The sequence below is a fragment of the Panthera onca genome, chromosome B1, assembly GCF_046562875.1.
Source record: "Panthera onca isolate mPanOnc1 chromosome B1, mPanOnc1 haplotype 2, whole genome shotgun sequence".
NCBI classification, from domain to species: domain Eukaryota; kingdom Metazoa; phylum Chordata; class Mammalia; order Carnivora; family Felidae; genus Panthera; species Panthera onca.
In genome coordinates this window covers 32,429,035-32,449,771 of record NC_138342.1, presented here as the reverse complement: position 1 = coordinate 32,449,771, position 20,737 = coordinate 32,429,035, and the positions used below count along the sequence as shown (strand labels likewise).

The 20,737-nt window shown below is 39.0% G+C and overlaps 1 protein-coding gene across 6 annotated transcripts in view; it reads right to left on the bottom strand.

Moving 5' to 3' along the window:
- Window positions 1–414: 414 nt before the first annotated feature.
- Window positions 415–20,737, bottom strand: part of FAM114A1 (family with sequence similarity 114 member A1) — a 117,029-nt gene continuing 96,706 nt past the window's right edge. For all 6 annotated transcript variants that reach the window (XM_060655246.3, XM_060655243.3, XM_060655247.3 and 3 more), the window contains 4 exons: window positions 19,270–19,409; window positions 16,315–16,387; window positions 11,674–11,727; window positions 415–9,848 (listed from right to left, as the gene is read on the bottom strand). In XM_060655246.3, the coding sequence (XP_060511229.1) occupies window positions 9,747–9,848; window positions 11,674–11,727; window positions 16,315–16,387; window positions 19,270–19,409 (369 nt within the window). In that variant the 3' untranslated portion in view covers window positions 415–9,746. The remainder of the gene's footprint in view (window positions 9,849–11,673; window positions 11,728–16,314; window positions 16,388–19,269; window positions 19,410–20,737) is intronic.

Here is a 20,737-nt window from a genome sequence, read left to right as displayed (position 1 = left end):
GACATATTCAGATTAAGTTTAGTGGGATACCAAGTACTGATGTACAGATGTCTGGTAGGAAGTTGACTCTGGTTGGAATTTAGGAGTGATGTCAGGGTTCAAGGTAGAAATTTGGGTGTCATTAGCATAGAGTAGGGTGTTTGCAGAAACCATGAATATACCTACTGGATTTCTTTGCTCAAACTGATTTACATTATTTTGGATGAGACAAGGGCAAAGTGAATTTCAAATTGAACACACACAATAGATGTTGCGGACCTAGTACAGATATATGAATGGCTGATGACTGAATGAACGAACAGTATAGGTTCATAAAAATCAATAGATGTTCTCTTTACCTCATGACTTGTTTCCATTTTAGCCCTGGAAAGAAAAAAACACGATTACCTCAAAGAGACAAAAAGGCAATATTCGGATGCAAAACATGGAGGACTTTATTCCTGCTTTTAAAAATCAACAAGTCTTTCATTTTTTCAGCCAACTAATTTCAGACCATTTGACATATATTATTCTCATTAGGTATCAATGACCTAGCAATGACTGACCAACTGCTGTGTTTGCAGCAAATCCAGATAGAGATGACCAGCCAAGTGACAGACTGGGTACTGTTCAGCAAGCAAACATGTTATTCTGCACATGACCTCGCTAGAGTAAATGTGAGTCTTTATAATCCTTGCCAAAGACCAAGTGGTTTTAAAAGAAAGAGAGGTATGGCATAGCAGGCATTAACTTATAACACCCATATCTTATATAAATGGTCATGCTATGGTCCCAGGGGCTGCAGAACAGATCAAGACTCCTTAATAATCAATCACAACCTCATCAAGGTAGTGTACAGGGCAGGATGGAAATGAGTCTTTCATTACCATTGATAGATTTTTACCTTGCCAGGGAAAGGTAGTTCTGACCCTTCATGAATCATTGAGGAAATGCCTAAAATGCAGAGTTGTGGCCCAAAATGGCCCAAATGTTTTCACACCTCACTACAGGCACCAAATAGTCTGGGCAATGCCAAATAAGTTACAAATCCATTTTGTAGTTCAAGAAGGTCATTAGGATTCGGATTCGTTATCTACTGAGACTTTGCTTTACTTTCCATTTATTACTCTCCTTTGAATGAAATGGAGCTGTAGGAGGAGAGCAGAGACCTCAATTCATTCAACCCTGACACATTATTTGTGTCTACAATTTTGCCATAAATTTGGAGAGAGACAGAAATTGCAAATGCAGGGATTTAAATCCCCTTGTGCTACACTTGTCAAGAAGAGCAGATTGTAAACTGCCTCTTGCAAATATGATATGCATTTGGGCATCAAGCTAATAACTCTGAACGACAGACTCGTTCATTTGTGTGGTGTTTCCCTCCAGAAGTTTTTGAAATTGCTTCTTTGGCCATTATGTATCTCAGAGCTGTTTGGGTTTAGTAGGAAGATTACAGAGACTATCTGGCTGAGAAAGTTTTTGGAGTCCTTCTCCAATGGGATGGAAATGACAAATTTTTCTGTTTACATCATCACAGCCTTTACAAACTATGCATTTGGGTTGGGCTTCTCTGAGGAAAGGAAAAAGAAATTTGCATGGTCATCAAATTTGTCTTAGAACCTTATAGGAATATTGATGATGAAGAAATCCAAAGCATGTAGATGCCTTCACTCACATTTCTGGCTCTTCTATTGAAAAATAATTTGTGTGTTCTATACTTGAAGTCATTGGCAGGGTCCTATCCCCTATCTCCCTGATCAGAAGCAATTTTCTTTTGCTTCTTGTTTTGATTTTTAAAAATGTTGTTACATAAGTCATCCATTAATACATTTTCATTATAAAAATATTTAATTATTACAAATAACACTGGAGTCCCCTTTAATCACTATACAAAATTCTGAGGTTCTCCTCCACCTTATCACAACCCTTTCCATCCCTGGTCACAAAATTGTTGTAGTTATACGTGTATCTTTCTAGATCTTCTTTAGGGATGTGGGTGCATGTGTTATTTTAGATAGACTTTCTACAAGTGCCATACTGTGACTTTCTTTTTGCGCTGCATAATACATCTTGGAGATCTGTTAGTACAGAGGTCTATTCCATTGTGCTATGGACTGAATGTTTGTGTCCCCCAAAATTCATATGTTCAAGACTAATCCCTAGTGTTTTGGAAATGGGGCCTTTGGGAGGTATTTGGGTGGTAAGAGGGGAACCCTCATGAATGGGACCAAAGCCCTTATAAGAAGAGATGCAGAGAGCTTGTTTCCTGGCTCTCTCTCTGCTCTCTGCCATGTGAGGATACAATGAAAAGACAGCCATCTGCAAACCAGGAAGTGGGCTCTCCCATGACACTGGATCTGCTGGCACCATGATCTTGGACTGCCCAACCTCCAGAACTGGAGAAATAAATGTTTGTTCTTTAAGCTAGGCAGTCTATGCTGTGTTTGTTATACTAGTCCAAAATGACTAAGGCATATTCTTTTTATTCTTTTTAACTGTTGCATATTATTCCACAGCATCAGTATACCATAGTTACTTATTTAGGTGGTTTTAATTTTTTTAAGTTTATTTATTTACTTTGAGAGAGAGAGAGTGAGAGAGAGAGCACACAAGTGAGCATGGGAGTGGGGGAGGAGCAGAGAGAGAGAGAGGAGAGAGAGAGAATCCCAAGCAGACTCCAGGCTGTAAGTACAGAGCCAGATGCATGGCTTGAACTGTGAGATCATGACCTGAGCTGAAATCAAGAGTTGGATGTTCAACTGACTGAGCCACCCAGGTGTCTGGGTTTTAATTCTTTTTAAATGTTTATTTTTGAGAGAGAGAGATAGACAGAGAGAGAGAGAGAGAGAGAGAGAGATCATGCAAGTGGGGGTGGGGTAGAGAGCATGGGAGAGAGTATCCCAAGCAGGCTCCACACTGTTGGCACAGCCTGACATAGGTCTTGATCCCATGAACCATGAGATCATGACCTGAGCCAAAGCAAGAATCCAATGCTTAATTGACTAAGCCACCAGGGGCCCTTAAGTGGCCTTAATTTTTCATCATAGTCTATCCATGCCTGACAAAGAGTCTTGAAAAATCTCTCATAGAGTGAATTCTTCTAAGTAAAAAATGTAAATTTCATTCACTTTAATGGAAAAAATGTTCATATATTTCTAAGCCTCCAAATCATATCCATTTTTCCTAAAACGTCAAATACCATTAAAATGGACACAATTACTTCAATAGTTAACAGTTTATAATGTAACTCAACCAGACATTCTCTCATTAATTGCCCTATAATATGGTTGTTTCCATCCTCTCATTCAGTTTTTACAGACTTTGATGTATTTGTTCATTCAATAAATAATTGCTGAGCACCTACTATGTGCCAAGCACCAGCTTTGGGTGTTGGGAATATGGTAACAAAAAAAAAATATCTCTGTCTTATGGAATTTACATCCTAGTGCAAGAGACATATAATAGACAAGTAAGATACAAAGGATGTTAGCTAATGATACATCCTATGGAGAAAAAAACAAAGGAGGGAAAGGGAATATAAAATATTAGGAAGGCTGAAATTCAACCTGAAGAGATCTTGCTGAGAAGGTGGATTTTAAATAAAGATGTGGAACAAGTGAGGGAGGGAGCTGTGAGGCTTTCTGGAATGAAAGTATCCTATACATCCCTGACAGAAGATGCCCTCTAGGACCAAATAATTCTTTCTGACATAAATGGCTTGGCCAGTCTTTCTGCCCTGTTGTTCATCATTTGGTTTCTTGTCCTTTATCACATTTCCTAGTTATGGATTCTTTTTTTTTTTTTCTGCAGAGATAGCAAACCAGAGCTTTTCTACACAAGTGTCAAAAAAGGCAATCATTGGTTTCAGTGAGAAATGGATCACTCAATATGAGGTTTATCACATGAGAGAGAATGGGATGTATATAGGTTGCCCACCTTCTCTTGGAATCAGAGGCACTGGCAGGAAAAAAATGTGGTTAGGCCTCTGACTGGGAGATTTGTGGAACAATTTATCTCTGCCTGGAGCCACAGGATGGGAAGAAAAGAGCCCAGATGTTGGCTGAAGAGAACTCAACCCAAGGGAGAGTCCTTTTTATGACCAGATATCTGCTTGTCCATGGGCTCTGTCTAGCATTTTATATAGTGCCCGGACATAAACCTTGGCTCTTCCAATTACGAGTTGGATAACGTAGAAATTATTTAATCCCTTTGAGCTTTCTTTTTCATCTGCAAAATGGGTACGATAATAGTAGCTATCTCATAAGACTGACATTGGGGATTAAATGAGATCACAGAGGTAAAGTGTCTGGAACATAGTAAGCACTCAGTAAATAAGAATGCCACCACTACTGCCATCACCACCATCATTTCTTGGGCTTTGTAGAGAACAACACCAAGTTTAGAGAAAAGAAGGCGTTATTTAGTATATCTTTAAAACATTTATTAGTATCTCACAGCACCTGGTACTAAAGAATAGCTAAACAGCTGCCTAGATGAGTCGATAATCTTCAAGGCAAGGAAAACAAAAAAAGTCCCAATGCTCCAGGCAGGTAGTAAAGGGTTAAGGATTTTCAGGAAGGGAAGGGTGGTGATTTACACGTTTCCCTGGCACCAGGGAAGGGGGGAGGGGAGGAGGAAATGGAGCCATTTTAGGCATATCAAAGGCACCTGTGAGACAGGATGCTGTGTTGATGGCCAGGAAGCTGCTTGTTGTAAATGTCTGTGAAGCCAGTGATGTGGCTAGCCTGGGGTGAGAATAATCCAGGGGTGACCTTGTGTGGCTTCATTCTGTGTCTCTTTAGTCTCAGTTTGTCCTCAGTTGCATGGAAACAACCAAAGCTGACAACCAAACCTTTCAGCTACAAATCCACCTCATGGTGTAAAGAGAGCTAAACATGTAAGTGTTCAGATGTCTCTAAAAATAACAGATTATGTTTCTTTTGTTTGGAGGCTGTGCATAATACTTTCAGGTGCTAGCTAGTCAGGTCAAACTGCCCTGGGTTTGAATCCTGACTCTGTTTTACTAGTTGTGTAACGTTGGATGAATTATATAATGTCTCTGTGGTTCAGTGTTCTTCTCATTTGGGCAGTGGAGATTGTAATAATATCTACCCAATACTGGAATTATGGAGATTAAATGGGATAATGCTTATAAAACAGTCGGCACAGTGTCCTGCAGATAGTAAATACATATTATTTATTATTATTGCAATCTTTTGGATGGATTGTTTTCTGATGAGGTAATTGGGAAAAGGATAGCATAAACATAGAGAAAGGGAAAGGGAAGAAGAGATATAGAAGAGATAGTCAGGACTGTAAAAGCTGATCCTGGAAGAGAGGCATTTACTAACTGTCAAAAAAAAATCCTGAGAGAGAAAAAGGAGAAAGATGGCAGGGACTCAAAGGCAGAGGCTTAGCTTTGCTTTTTGCCAAGGTTCCATCCATCTGGCCTTGGCTTCTATGCTGGCTTTTTCCTCCAAATGGCAGTTCTAGAAGCCCAGCGGTGAAACCCAGGGCAGGGAGATGGATCATCTCTGAATCACCCTAAATTCTGTACTCATTGCAGGCATATAAAAATTGTACATATTATTCTTCTGCAGTATAGAATTCCTTTGAGACTAATAGAAGAGACAGGCCTGTCAAGTGAGTCAGCAGTGACCAAAGGCAGACATAATCCCATTGCTTTTTGGCTGACAACTCATGCAGAGGAAAATATTCTCTGATCCATACAAAGGCAAATGTAGCTTAAATCCCAACACAAAATTCTAACTATATTCATCTTCTATTCCCAGTCGATGAGGACCCTAGATGCCAGAAATAGCAAATACACCATCTCTTACCATTGGATTGTAATAATTTAATAGTTACTAAAGGTAAGATGCTCAAAGGACAGGATAACTCAGATATTTTCAGATCTAAGCAAAAAAAAAGATGAAAAGAATGATGCCTCTCCTCAGATTTGTTTAATAGTGGATATTGTAGAGGAATATCTATTATGGGTGAACATACAGAAAATGAACATAAACCTGAATAAATTATGAGATATCTAGAAAAACAAAACACATGGTGAACCGCATGATTTTTTCTTTTATGTGAAGGGTGGCTGTGAAGGCAAAATTGCAGTTTTAAGATGGGTTTTCAGTGTGATCTCTTCTGATGTGCCTTCACAAACACAATCATTTAAGAAACCAAGTTGAGCCTGGATCTGAGTATCATAATTCAGGACATCCTTTTTAAATTAAAAAAAAATCTTTCATTAAAAAAGTTTTTTTTGATGTTTATTTTTGAAGGAGAGAGAGAGAGAGAGAGAGAGAGAGAGAGAGCGCGCGCATGAGTGGGGGAGGAGCAGAGAGAGAGGGAGACACAGAACCTAAAGCAGGCTCTGGGCTATGAGCCGTCAGCACAGAGCCTGATGCAGGGATCGAACTCAGGAATGGGGAGATCATGACCTGAGCGGAGGTCAGATACTCACCTGACTGAGCCCCCCAGGTGCCCCCAGAATGGAGAGCATCCTTAAGAGGAAGATCAAAGGGCAAATTTTACATTACAAAAATTACCTTGATGCTGAAGAATAATTTCACTTACAAAATTAAACATGGATTGAAATCATGTATTATGATCCACCCCATCTGTTCAGCATACACTCTATCTGCCTACCTACCTACCTACCTACCTACCTATATCTATCTATCTATCTATCTATCTATCTATCTATCTATCTATCATCTCTCCCTATTTTTTTTACGAAAGAAGAGAAATAGGTTTTTTGTTTTTTTGTTTTTGTTTTTTTTTTGCATTTTTGCTAAATTACTTCCCTAAGATGTTATTCCTAGACCTCTGCGATGGCTTTGATTGAAATCTGCCTGCTCTTGTTTCTAAAAAGTGCAGCATGGCTGGCCTGTGCAGAAGGTGACTTTCCAGATAGGAGAGCTCCTGGTGGGTCAGCTGACTTCTACAAAGCACAGGAAATGCTCTCATTTCTGGGTTCAGACTTCTACATTTAGCAGCTTCCTTTAACCCACCCCAGGCTGGTGCTTCTTCATCCCCTCTGAGCTCTGCTGCTGAGGTCCATGGTTCCTTAGTTGGTGTCGCTGAGGCTGCTGCATACCCCAGCTGACTCCTGCCACCGCCTCAGCTTGTCACACTACGCATTTAATCATGAGTGTGACGTGCAGCCCAGTGTGAGACCCAGAGAAAAGACAGAATTCTGTCCTCAGTGGGATAGAATATTCAAGCTTACGCCTCTGCTTTAAGATTTGGGGCTCAATTTTTACCCTTTAGAGCTGTATGTATCAATACCCCAAAGCAATTTTTCTTGGATGCATTTTGCTTTGAATTGGAAATACACTTTTGATGTTTTTTATTTAATAAGGCACAGGCATAGGACTACATTCATTATTTAGACTGGAACTTAGTTTGCACTTGATGTAAGAAAAAAAACTGGCACACTTGTTCAGGGTAATTGCAAAGAGTGAAACGAACCCAATTTATGTAAAGGATTATTGAAGGAATACAAAACTTCTAAAGTAAGCCTGCTAAATCATTCATTCAGTAACTGATTGACATTTGCCCAGATTTGGATCCTGTGCTTTGCTAGGTTTTAAAGCAAAGCGAAGAAGCAATTATTTAAAAGTGATGATGAAAAACAGTATTGAAAGAGAGCAATCCTGGAGGGTGGATATATTTTAAGTGATTATTCTCTGTTAAATAATGTAATTCACAGACCATTGAGCTAGGCCCCAGGAATCATCTGTCAGCCTATGTTTCTACCTGGCAACCTTTGATATTTTATCATTAAAAGATATGCAAATGCAATGTAAATAACGTCAACCACTTTTTAAAGAACAATTGTTTCTTTTATTCTTTTACAGATTTCTATTTCATTTTGTGATTAAAAATTTTTCTATAAACTATATGGGTGAAGTTGGGCTTAAAGCCTGTTTCTGGGAATCTGGTTCCTTTGAAACTACTTGTTTCTATTACATTTCCAGTTAACATCTATAAATCCATCTGATGCTAAAAAATCTGTTGTGGAGAAATCGTAAATCTAAGTCCTTTCCTCTGCTCTGTACACAATACCTACAAAATTTATGAAGAGGTAATTGCATTTTTGGCAGTTAATTTTTCTCTAGACTTAATATCAGAAACATTTCAGGCAATCAAAAAACAATAGAAAAAAAAGCATCTTTAATTGATTCCTCAGAGAGTTCTTTTCCAGATTGTAAATAATTATTCTTATGTTTTCTATTTGGTTGTTTCAGGAGATACACAAAATGAAATGTAGGACACAAGTAAAATGCTAATAAGACATAGGATAATATTAAAATATTCCTACTTTGCCTGTATGGAACATAGGCAGTCTACTCTATCAGGGGAGGGAAAGCATATGTGAACAAAGGATTTTCACCCCTATAAAACTACAAGGTTCATTTGCCTTAGAGAGAACCAGGGAGCAAGACATCTTGTGACAATGCCCGTCGGGATGCTGATGGAGCTCGGATGAACCCCCACCAGAATGAGTGTATGGAGCTCAGGAGAAGTGTTCACAGACAATGCCTCTCCTGGCCACAGGGTCTTCAGTGAAATCTGTCATGGATCAATCTACCACTTAGTCAAGCCACACATCCGTATTTTCTGCCCTTTAGAAGCGATGATGGTATTTACCACTGGGGAGTGTGATGTGTGTATTTATACAATAGCTTGACTCGGAGTTAAAGATGCAGTCTGGGGGTGTGTTGTGTTCAAATCCCTTTAATTTTCTATTCGGATATTTCCAGGCTTTGTAATTATGCTATCATGTACTTATGGTCACAAAAAGTCTAGTTTAAACTGAATACTCTTTTAGTACCCCCCTTTCATATATATTTTCACGCCATATATAAAGTTTGGGATCAAAAAGTCCAAGGAGTATGGAAAAATACAAGAATACATCGAAGAGCAGAACATTAAAAAGAACAAAAACACTAGTTTTACCTTGCTCATCAAACCTCTTAAGGTTTGGAAAATTCATTAGTATTTTTAAGCATTTTAAGAATTATTATTAATCCTCTTTTAGAGCATCTGTCTAGGGGCACCTGGCTGGCTCAGTTGATGGAGCTTGCAACTTGATCTCGGGGTTGTGAGTCTGAGTCCCGCATTGGGCATAAAGATTACTTAGAGTACCTAACTACTCTTTTCCTGGGTTCAGATCATGTTCTTCTATTGTGAGCACGCAGTAGGAGTTCAATGAAAGCTTGTTTTCAGAATGAATTACTATAAAGAGATACTTAGGTTTCTCTTTTACTATAATAGGTAATATCTGTAAGTAGTGTTATCTTTGCCATATTTATGTGACAAAACTAAGTTCAGTATAAGATTTGATTTAAAGTAATACCATAAGAATGGGACATTTAAAGGTGGGAATTTAAAGGATTAAATAAAAAGTATAGGATCTACCCATGAATTTCTAAATATAGCATGCTTGACCAGGAAAATGGAAATGAATATTGGTGAATGAACTTCAAATTAAAGGAAATTATCAATATAAAGCCTTGTAAACTTAAATTAACATAAAGGAAATACACTTATTTGTAAAAACAACCATATACATTAAGAGAAATGATATTCTCTCTCAACTTGCGTTCTCCATACTGTCCGTGCAAAATTGCTTGTAGAGTCCTCAAAGGGGCATCTGTGGCCAGATGTGCAGAGAACATCCCCTTCACTGATATATAACAGAGCAATGTGGCCTGCCTTTTCTTTCACTAGATGGGAGTCTGGCCAGGTCACGGCTGTGCTTTTGAACAACTGGTCTGGATGTGTGAGACCTGCAGCACAGGCAGCAGCAGCTGGAAGGCATCCTGGATGTATGTCGTGCTATTGCAGCCCTGGGAGAAGGGAGAAATGTGGCTCAAGGGTTGTTTGCAGAGTTCAACCTTGACAATCCTTCCAGTTTGATAATGGTCCCTCCTTGCAAACCTCACAATATTGTAAAATATTTTTCCTTTAATGTTGGTGCTTAAGGCAATTGTAAACACAGTCCTTTGGATGAAATGCGTTCAGCTCTTAATTATCTATACTAATAGAAGAATTCACTTCACATGAGGCAAGTCATTTCCATGGACTTTGAGGCTACATCGATATGTGTATATTCATGACCAAATATATCCAGTCTTCCCTATTCCTCTCCCAGACCAACCCCACTGTCCTGAAATAACACAAAAGCACAGTGTGAAGGAAGCTCTAGTTTGCCCTAACCTAGAGATGAATAAACAGGAATGGGCTACATAAAACGAACTGGAGATAGTACTGTGTAATCATTCATGGCAAATCCTTGAATGCATATGGGTACCTTCTACTTGGTTTGGATATTTGATGTTGCCATTCATGTTCTGTGGTATTGTTTTTTTTTTAAGAATTTTTTTTAACTTTATTTTTTATTTTTTAAAATTTACATCCAAATTAGTTAGCATATAGTGAAGCAATGCTCTGTGGTATTCTTGCATACCGCGGTCGGTCGAGAGGCTATGTAATGTTTCAGGTCACTAAAACATAAGAAAACTCCCACCGGGGAAATAAATAAACACTTGACTTCATATTCTTCATGACTGACATAGTAAATTAATCTGCCGATGCCTTCTGGGTGGCCAGGGGAGACATTTTCTTGTTCCATATTCTGCATCTGACTGCCTGGCTTTCCTCTTAGCTGTGTCCTCCAGAACCTGCCCCTATAGCTCCTTGTCCCTTCTGGTTGACTTCATCCCACTGCATGGCTGTGTCCTAAATGGTAACACTTGATGTCACCACTTTGTTACTTTTGTACCTTGGTAGTTTTCCCTAACAGTAAGGCACAATTTCTACAAACATTATAAATATATAGGTAGCCTTCCCTGACTTGAATTTGGTAATTTCCAAAAGCTGCAATTGACAGCTACTTCAGACAACAAAAAACTACTGTATATGCATTCGCCCGTGTTCAAACTGGTTAACACCCGTGGCTTCAGCTGGGTGCCCTGGGGCTATAGATGTGCCAGGTCCTTATAGCTGGGCCCCTGATGGAAGGTTTTCCTCCACCAGCCACAGGTAGGACACTGTGACTACGACTCGGGAATGTGGCCTCCGGGGCCTCTTCTCTCTTCCGTCACTGGCTTCTGGTAAAACCACAGCAGTATCGGGACAGCTTCGTATCAGTGTTACAAAGTCCTGGTGAGCCGACAGGCCAGGGAGTGAGTGATCTCTGAGGACAGTGCCTCTGGTCACTGAACAGACAGAGGCTAAACAGTCAACTTGTCAATATTGTTAGTCTGAAGCTTAGACCCGGCTAAACCAAAGGTGATCGTGAATGGAGACAAGGGCTCATTTTTACAAAAATCACCATTGAGCAAGAATCCCTCATTGCAGCCAATAATCACAGTGTTAAATCTGGTGTCAAACTTGGCAGCAGAAATGTGCTTCTGCTGGAGGAAACAGCAACAGAAATAACGTGCAAGCTTAGCGTTTCTCTTTATAATCAGGAATTCTTGAAAATTAGGTATTGTTGCTTCACCCAAGGGTTTACAGCTGGTTGAGCTACACAAATGTGCTCAAAAGCGACTGTTGATGATAAGATTTAGAACTGGAATAACACTTGCTGCCTGGGAAAAAGACAAACAAAACAAGTAGCTCTAACATTTGCTTTGATTCAGAAGCACTTTCTCTCTGGGGGCCACTTACCTCTAGCAATACACTATTGATCATGGGGTTAAGAACCTCAGCCTTCTTGTTGCTCTGTGGAATCAAAAGGATGAAATTGACAGATTAGGTGCTCATAGTATAAAGCTTGCCACATAAAATGTCATATGATGGCTTTGTAGAGGGATCTCTTAAAGAGGAAGAGGAGAAGTGGAATGTTTATTATAGACCAGACTTCACATTAGGTGCTGCTTCTATCTAATCTCATTTAATTTTGACAGAAATCCTGGTAGGTAGGTAGGTAGGTACCATGATAACCTAAAGTAAGGATGAGAAAATAGGAATCAGGAAAGTTGAGTAACTTGTTTAAGGTCACATAGCTAGAAATTTAAGCTCAGACATTTTTTAACTATTGAAAGTTTGTAGCACGTCTGGGATTATGGGGAGGTGAGTGAGGCTGAGTTGCCCAAGTATAGGGCTGGATCTTGTCTCTACTTAAAATGTTGATATTTGGTTCATCATGATCTTTTTGCATTCATTTTGATTAAAAATTTTTTATATTTATTTATTTTTGAGAGAGAGAGATAGAGAGACAGCATGAGCATGGGAGGGTCAGAGAGAGAGAGAAAAACACAGAATCCAAAGCAGGCTCCAGGCTGAGCAGTCAGCACAGAGCCCGATGCAGGGCTCAAACTCACAAACTGCAAGATCATGACCCGAGCCGAAGTCGGATGCTTAACCGACTGAGCCACCCAGGTGCCCCGCTTTTTTAATTTTTACATGAAAATATGTATCTAGATGACTGAAGTTGTTTCCTTGTCTTTTTGGGGAGGCATGGGGGCAAGGTAAGCTCTCACATTTGTGGGTGAGTTAAGCACCTTACTAGTCTACCCTAGAGCCGACCCTGGTCTAGACTTATTTTCTTTCTTTTAAGTGCAAACACGGGTCTTTGGTTACAGAGTGCGTCTTCCAGATTAGTAGAAAATTAACACATTCTTAAGTATAACTTACAGACAGATCTGGAGATTCCATTTTGCAAAATATGAATATATGTAAAGCACACACAATACAGAGCCTGATAATAAGTAGGTGTTCAAAAAATGAGAGCTAGTATTAGTTAGCATCATTATTTCCACTATTGGTCTATCAATCAACAGGCTTCTCTATCTAACTGTTCACTTTACTCTTAGACAATGAATAACTAAAGGGACTGGAAAGACAGAGGGCAATCTTAATAGGCTGGTTTTCCTTACTGTATCCAGATGACTTTATGGTAAACAAAAATATATAAATGAGATAGATCTTTCCAGAGCAGCCCACTGTCATTGACACTACTTTACTGAGGGCAAAGTAATGTCTTACTGGGGAGACCATAATGGAGTCTTGGGGAAAAACTCCTTAAAACCCCAGTTGTTTTAGTAACTAACCAGAAAATCCATTATGGTATTTGCTTTCATGTTTATTTGATTATCAATAAACCTCTAAAATATAATCAAAACGAGGGCAATAAAATGACATTGGCTTTCAGAATCAATGAGATATGCAAGCAATTTAAATGGAGTCTGGAGAGCAATACGCACTCATTAACTTCAAGTTATGAATAACGGCTGTTTTAGAAAACAGAAACTTGATATAAATGATTCATCTTAGCACAAGATCAGGGGTAGTGTTGGGATGGGACGGCATTTCAGTAAACTCAGCTTTAGCTTTTTCCTTCTCCAAAGTGGTAACGTGTGTCTTCTTGATTTTGCGCATGCAAACATTTGTACACATGTGCATATATGTAAGTGTGTACATATGTATACGTTCAAGTACATGCCCAATAGCTAGAGCCTTGCTGCTCAAAATGTACACTGTGAATCAGGAACATTGTTCTCATTTGAGAGTTTATTAGATATGCAGAAACTCAGTCCTCATCCCCGGTCTACTGACTCAGAACCTGCATTTTGAAAAGTTCTCTAGGTGATCTGCCTTCCCATTAAGATTTGAGAAGCACTGTACTAGAAGATGGCATGTCAAGAGAAATGGGAAGCAGTGCTGTGAATATTACCCACTAATGTAAACAAGTGAATGTTTAATGTGAATCATATACAATATACTACACACACACACACACACACACACACACACGTACAGACACATATATCCTCATCAGTAGGCAGCCATAGAGAAACAGTTGGCCATCTGTCTCACCCCTTTGGGCCTCAGTTTCCCACCTAGTGAACTGGGGAAAGAGTCAGAAGCTTTGGGAAGCTGAGTCGCCGAGGCCATGTCATCCTGATTAGGACCTCACACCTCTCTGTGAATCTGGCAGTTACACCAAAGTCCCTGGGTGTCTGTCACTCAGACAACACCGAGCACACACGTGCATTTCATCAAGCCTATCATATCAATGAACTTCTGTCTCCCTCTTCACTCTGTCTACATACAGAAGCTCTTATTGTGGAAGCCCCCAAATTATACAAGTGTAAGCGTTGATGTTTTACAAAATAGGAGAAACAAACCAGATTCCTCGACAACAGAATGGATAGGTGGTATGTAGTTCATCCCTGATTAATCGAGTCGCTTACAGAAGTGTGGGAAACACACATTTCCTGACAGGTCCGCAATCATTTCCACTTCTTTTGAGAACTGACCTTGGCCTCGGTGGGTAGCAGGGTGGGGGAAAGTGCACCCCAGCAGCCAGGTAGGTCTGCATGATATGATCCTGTCCCCAGTCACTACGGGTGATACCAAGTGGACATGTGACCCACTGATGAGCCTTTCAGTAGTCTCACCCAGGAACTCAGAATCTGAATGGAGAGACATGGGGTCTGGGAAATTCTACAATTGAGTCACATTAATGGCAATGCTTTGGAGAGAGAGGGAATACATATTCTGGTGCTGGATCCCCACAGCTGCTCACATTCCTCTACTGCCTTTAATAAAGTCCCTTTTCTGTCTAGATTACGTACAGCTTGTTTCTGCCACTTCCTGTTATAGATTGAATTATGTACTCCCTGAAAGATATATTGAAATCCCAACCTCCAAGACATCAGAATGTGACCTTACTTGGAGATAGGGTCATTGCAGATGTAATAAGTTAAGATGAGGTCCCACCGGTCATACCCTAATCGAATATGAATGGTGTCCTTATAAGGAGAGAGAAATCTGGACACAGAAATACACAGAGAGAGGATGATGTGAAGGCAGAGAAAGAGATTATAGTTACACTGCCATGAGCCAAAGAATGCCTGGGGCTATAGCGGCTGGAAAAGGCAAGGAAGGATTCTCCTCTAGAGGCTTCTTGAGAGGGCATGTCCCTGCTGACACCTTGGTTTTAGACTTCCGGTCTCCAGAACTGTGAGACAATAAATTTCTCTTGTTTAAGCCCCCCCTTTGCATGGTACCCATTATGGCAACCCTGGAAAACTAACACATTTGCAACCAAAAAACACCCTAACAAAAAAAAGGAAATAAAATTTGCTGTTTCTCATGGCAAGAATCATCTGCCCTTGAATCCAGGGCCTTAAAAGAAAAAGTAGAAAGATTAAAGTGGAGGAGGGGAATGCCTGGGTGGCTCAGAGGTTAAGCATCCAATGTCAGCTCAGGTCATGATCTCACAGTTCATGAGTTCCTGAGTTGGAGCTCTGTCTGCATCAAGCTCTGTGCTGACAGCTCAGCGCCTGGAGTCTGCTTCAGATTCTGTCTACCTCTCTCTCTGCCCCTCCCCTGCTCAGTTCTGTTTCTCTCCCTCTCAAAAATAAATAAACATTAAAAAACGTTTTTTTTTTTAAAAGGAGAAACATGTTTTAAAAAAGAGAAAGGTTAAAAAGGAATATTTCCCACTTGTCTTCCCAATCCCACTAAGGTAGGGTTATATAATGTGACTGGCTTCTGAAGAAAATAACCAGAAGCCACACCTCCAAACGCCAAACCTTTCAAACTTGTTACCTTGAGAATAGAAACACTTATGCCAACAGGTAGAATTTTTTTCTTTTGGTTAAAGTTGAAGAGTAATAATAAGGAAACCTCTCACAGTGGGTGGCATAAACAACAGGTTCTGAGGGTAATAGTGAATGTGAGTATTCAAAATTATTTTCATAGGATAGATAGATAGATAGATAGATAGATAGAAAGAAAGAATTATATATCACAAGTATTAAGCAATGAAAGGAACCTTTATTTGACTTTTTTTTTTTAATTTTTTTTTTTAACGTTTATTTATTTTTGAGACAGAGAGAGGCAGAGCATGAACAGGGGAGGGGCAGAGAGAGAGGGAGACACAGAATCTGAAACAGGCTCCAGGCTCTGAGCAGTCAGCACAGAGCCTGACGCGGGGCTCGAACTCACGGACTGTGAGATCATGACCTGAGCCGAAGTCGGACGCTTAACCAACCGAGCCACCCAGGCGCCCCTATTTGACTTCTTTTTAAACAAATAGAGGAAATGAGGCCCAGAGATGTTTCAAGACCCACTTAATACCTTGTAAGTCAGAGATGGCAGCATCAGGATAGAACCCAGTCAGATGAGAGCCCTAAGTTACCTGTTCTAACAGAAGGTGCTCCTGGCCTGGTTTTAGTAAACATCATGGCGCTGCTTCTGTTTTACGGAGCCAACAAAGAAGGCACTGCACTTCTCACAGCTCCTCATAGGCTCATCTCCCAAAACAGGTGAAAAAAAAAATCACTATCATAAACTTACCCCAACAGTGGTTAAAGAATTTGTAAACTTCTTTGATAAGGAGGCCACTTCTTTACACATTGCAGTAGTTAATCTGCAAGAAAATAGGAGGTTTGGGGGGATTTTCCATAAGATAAAATAATTTAAAAATCAAGAAAATTACTGATACTGATACCATATTCATTGAAAAGAACACACACAAGTTTGAAGATGCTCTGCAGAAATGTTTCCCTCAATAATCTTTCATGGTTCACAATCATAGTTTAATCTAATCCTGGTTTTTCTCTGCATGCATAATTAATGAATAATCACCCTATCTCTTTCTTCCTCCCTCCCTTCCTCTGTCTCTCCTTTTCCTTCTTCCTCCCTCCCTTCTTCCCAGTAGACTTCACAGCTCAGTGCAGAGCCCAGTTCAAAGCTTTAACTCACAGCCCTGAGCTCATGACCTGAGCTGAAATCAAGAGTTGGATACTTAACCAACTGAGCCACTCAGGCACCCTCACCCTACCTCATTTTAGAATCAAAAGCATATGCAGGAGAATTTGAGGCTTGAGCTCCATAGGTTTAGGGGTATAAGCTTCTTGCCAAGTGGCTTTTCTCTAGCTTTTTGGTCATTTTGAAATAATAATGAGCATTCATTAAGTGTTTTTATATGCATAATCATATTTAATCCTCATAGTGATCTTAAAGATTACATTAATATCCCCATTTTATAGATGGTGAAACTGGTGCTTAAGAAGGTTAAGTAACTTTTTTTTTGAAGTAGGCTCCACACGCAACTTGGGTCTTGAACTCATGACCTGGAGATCAACAGTTGCATGCTCTACTGACTGAGCCAGCCAGGTGCCCCAAGGAGATTAAGTAACTTGCTTAGGACATGCAGTAATAAGTGATAGAGCTGGAATTCAAATTCAGATGTCTCTTAATTTCTTGATTAAGTTTTTATTACGTACCTCATAATAAAGATCCTATAAAATCTGTTTTTATTTATTAAAAATTTTTTATGTTTTTATTTATTTTTGAGAGAGAGAGAGAGAGACAGTACATGAGCAGGGAGGGGCAGAGAGAGAGGGAGACACAGAATCCGAAGCAGGCTCCAGGCTCTGAGCTGTCAGCACAGAGCCCGACGTGGGGCTCAAACTCACAAGCTGTGAGATCATGACTTGAGCCGTAGTCAGACGCTTAACTGACTGAGCCACCCAGGCGTCCCTATAAAATCTGTTTTTAAAGACTTCTATCAAAACCCCAAGTTTATTCTAGCCATTTGACTACTAGGACTTTACCTCAGGAAAATAATGCTAGACGGGCACAAATATTTAACAAAGCAACATTTGTCATAACATCACAGATGATGACAAAAACCAAAAACAATCCAATTAACCTAACAATGTGAATATTATCTATTGCCTTCTATAACTAGTATATACGACTCTTATGAATAGTGGTTAAAATGCTATTAGAAAAATACTAACTCCAAGTTAAGACTCTTACATGTTAAGATCTAGTGAAGTCAGGAGCAGTGAGCTTGGTTTTGATAAATAGGGGTTCTAAGCTATGTATTTATGTTTGTTGAGCTATATCTATCTGCCTACCATTCCATCCATCCATGCAAAACTTATCTGCAGAAAGGGTCAGAAGAAAGGTCCGGGGATAGCCCAGAGCCATTTTGTCTATGGCCTTGGGCAGGTGGGTGGAAAGGCACTTATACAGACACATGTGAGGCCTTACGACCTTTCGCTTGGTACAGCTTGGTAAGGTCGGGATAATCTGGACTGGAAATCAGAGATGCTAAGAATAAGGTCCTGCTATACATACTTAGGGACTTGTGAACACTCTCCCTTTACAAACAAACACCACAAATATAAAATACCACTTCGATGTCTTCCTCAATATTTTAAACATTTCCTATTTTTCCCTTTCCTCTTCCTTCTATAGACTGAGGTAACTACATATTCTTCCTAAGCCTATTACGTGCAGGATTGTGTGGTTCTTAGATCACCTTTCATTTTCACATGTTTAGATAGGAAAATCTAGACTAGATGACACCTCCTTACAAGTGAGGAAAAATGCTACTAGTAGTACAAAGATGCTAATGTCGACTTTTTGGAAAGTTCTCTGACTAAACATTTGCTCCCCACCTACAATGCCAAATACAGTAATAAGCAAAGACTAGTTAGCTAGCAAAGTGAATGAGTGTATTGAGATGTGTGTGTTGTGTACCTGTGTATTTTTAGGAGGCTCTAATTTCGGCTCCTGTGTCTGTGTAGTAATGAGAAGGTGTTGGATCTGTGCTAATTTTCCACACTACGGCATATAGACATGCAGGTAAAAGCTGATGGCTTGTTTTTCAGCTCCATACCAACGATTTTCATGTGCATACGGTTACATTTTATTCCACTAGATAAACTAATAATAATAGCTACTATTTGTTGGAAGACTGTAACATATGATAGCACATATGCACACACATGCAATCCACAGGAAACTGGCTTGCATCAACAACCATCACTGCCAGAATTCAGAATATGCAGAGCTGGTATAAGTCGCTAGGAACCATGGGGGTGCATTTGAATATCTTTGGGAAGCTAGCTGAGAAGCTGCATCAAGGTGTCCTTTCTCTATTCTTATGGTACGTTAAAAATGCAATTATCCTCAAAGGTCTGTACTTTTAAGACTTTGATCTATTAAAATAAACACTTATTCTTGAATGATTTAGTGTTTCTTTCCTTAAATCTCTTCATAAATAATCCCTAGAATGTCTACTTAATTGTTCTTATGCTTGTTAACATGATTCAGCAAAGAATCTTGTGATTCTTAAGAGAGTCTATTTTGAAAGATGACCACGGAACAATAGAATTAGTTGCCTTATAATTTAAATCTTTAGTAGCCTAGGGTGTGTGTATGCCTCTATGGGTGTGTATCTGAATGGCACACACATGTAAAATTGGAAAAATAAGAATTAAAAGTAACATTTACTTTATCAGAACTCTTGCTTGGTCCTGAGCTGGTTTTTCCTCTTCCTGCCCATGAAGAACTAACTCTGCTACTTTATGCAGCTGCTCAATGCAACGTGCTGTTACTTCTGCCAGACTTTCGATGGACAGCATGTATACTTCCTGAAACAGATAAACGCAAGTAAGAAAATTATTCATGGAGCAGAAGCTTTGTTGAAAATCCTATAATGTGGGGGGCCCGGCTGGCTCAGTTGGTAGAGCATGCGATTCTTGACCTCTGAGTCATGAGTTCAAGCCCCACAATGGGGGGTAGAGTTTAATTAAAACAACAACAACCCTATAATGAAAAAAAAAATTATATATATAATATATATATAAAATTTTTTCCATATATATAATATATATAATATATATTATATATAATATATATTATATATAATAATATATATTACATTATATAATAATATATAATATTATATATAAAATATTATATATTATATATTAATATATAATATATATAATATATAATATATATAATATATAATATAATATATATATAATATATATATAAAACTCTTGGGGAAAATGGCCTGACAAGTTTATATATATATATATAATGTATAATATATAATGTATTGTATTGGGGAAAAATGGCCTGACAAGTTTATATATATATATATATAATGTATAATATATAATGTATTATATATATGTATATATAATATACATATGTATATGTATATATATATGTATATACATATATATACACACACACACACACATATATAAACTTGTAAAAAATATATATATATGTTTCTTGGGGAAAAAATGGCCTGACAAGTTTACCCAAAGTTGAATGGGTGTATTGGAGACTTTTCTAAGTAGAAAGGCTGCCATAACGTGGAGGTGTTGCTGGGTCCCCAGCGACACGGCAACACTTACATCTGTGTCCCTAGTTCTTAGAGCAGTTCTGGGCACACAACAGGCAGCTGCTCAAAAATGCTTGTGGAAGAATGGCTGAATAAGTCAACCTCACTGGACATTTTTCTTTATAGTGATCGAATTTAAAATCTACTTCCTCTAAAATGAAAATTCAATGTAAAAGTGAAGTTATTGCAAACTCATTTTTGAACACAGGTTATAAATTATGCTCACATAAATTTATTAAACTATAGAATAGAAACCATGGCCATGAAGTTTTTTTCTGGAAAAAGCTTCAATTACCTCATTAGTTTATGGGGCATAAAGACCTTTTATAGTTACAAATTTGCATATAAGATGGAGTTTTATCCTAATGATAAATCAACTATGTTCTTAAAGATCTTCTTTCCTTTAAATTATCATTGTAGGGGCGCCTGGGTGGCGCAGTCGGTTAAGCGTCGACTTCAGCCAGGTCACGATCTCGCGGTCCGTGAGTTCGAGCCCCGCGTCAGGCTCTGGGCTGATGGCTCGGAGCCTGGAGCCTGTTTCCGATTCTGTGTCTCCCTCTC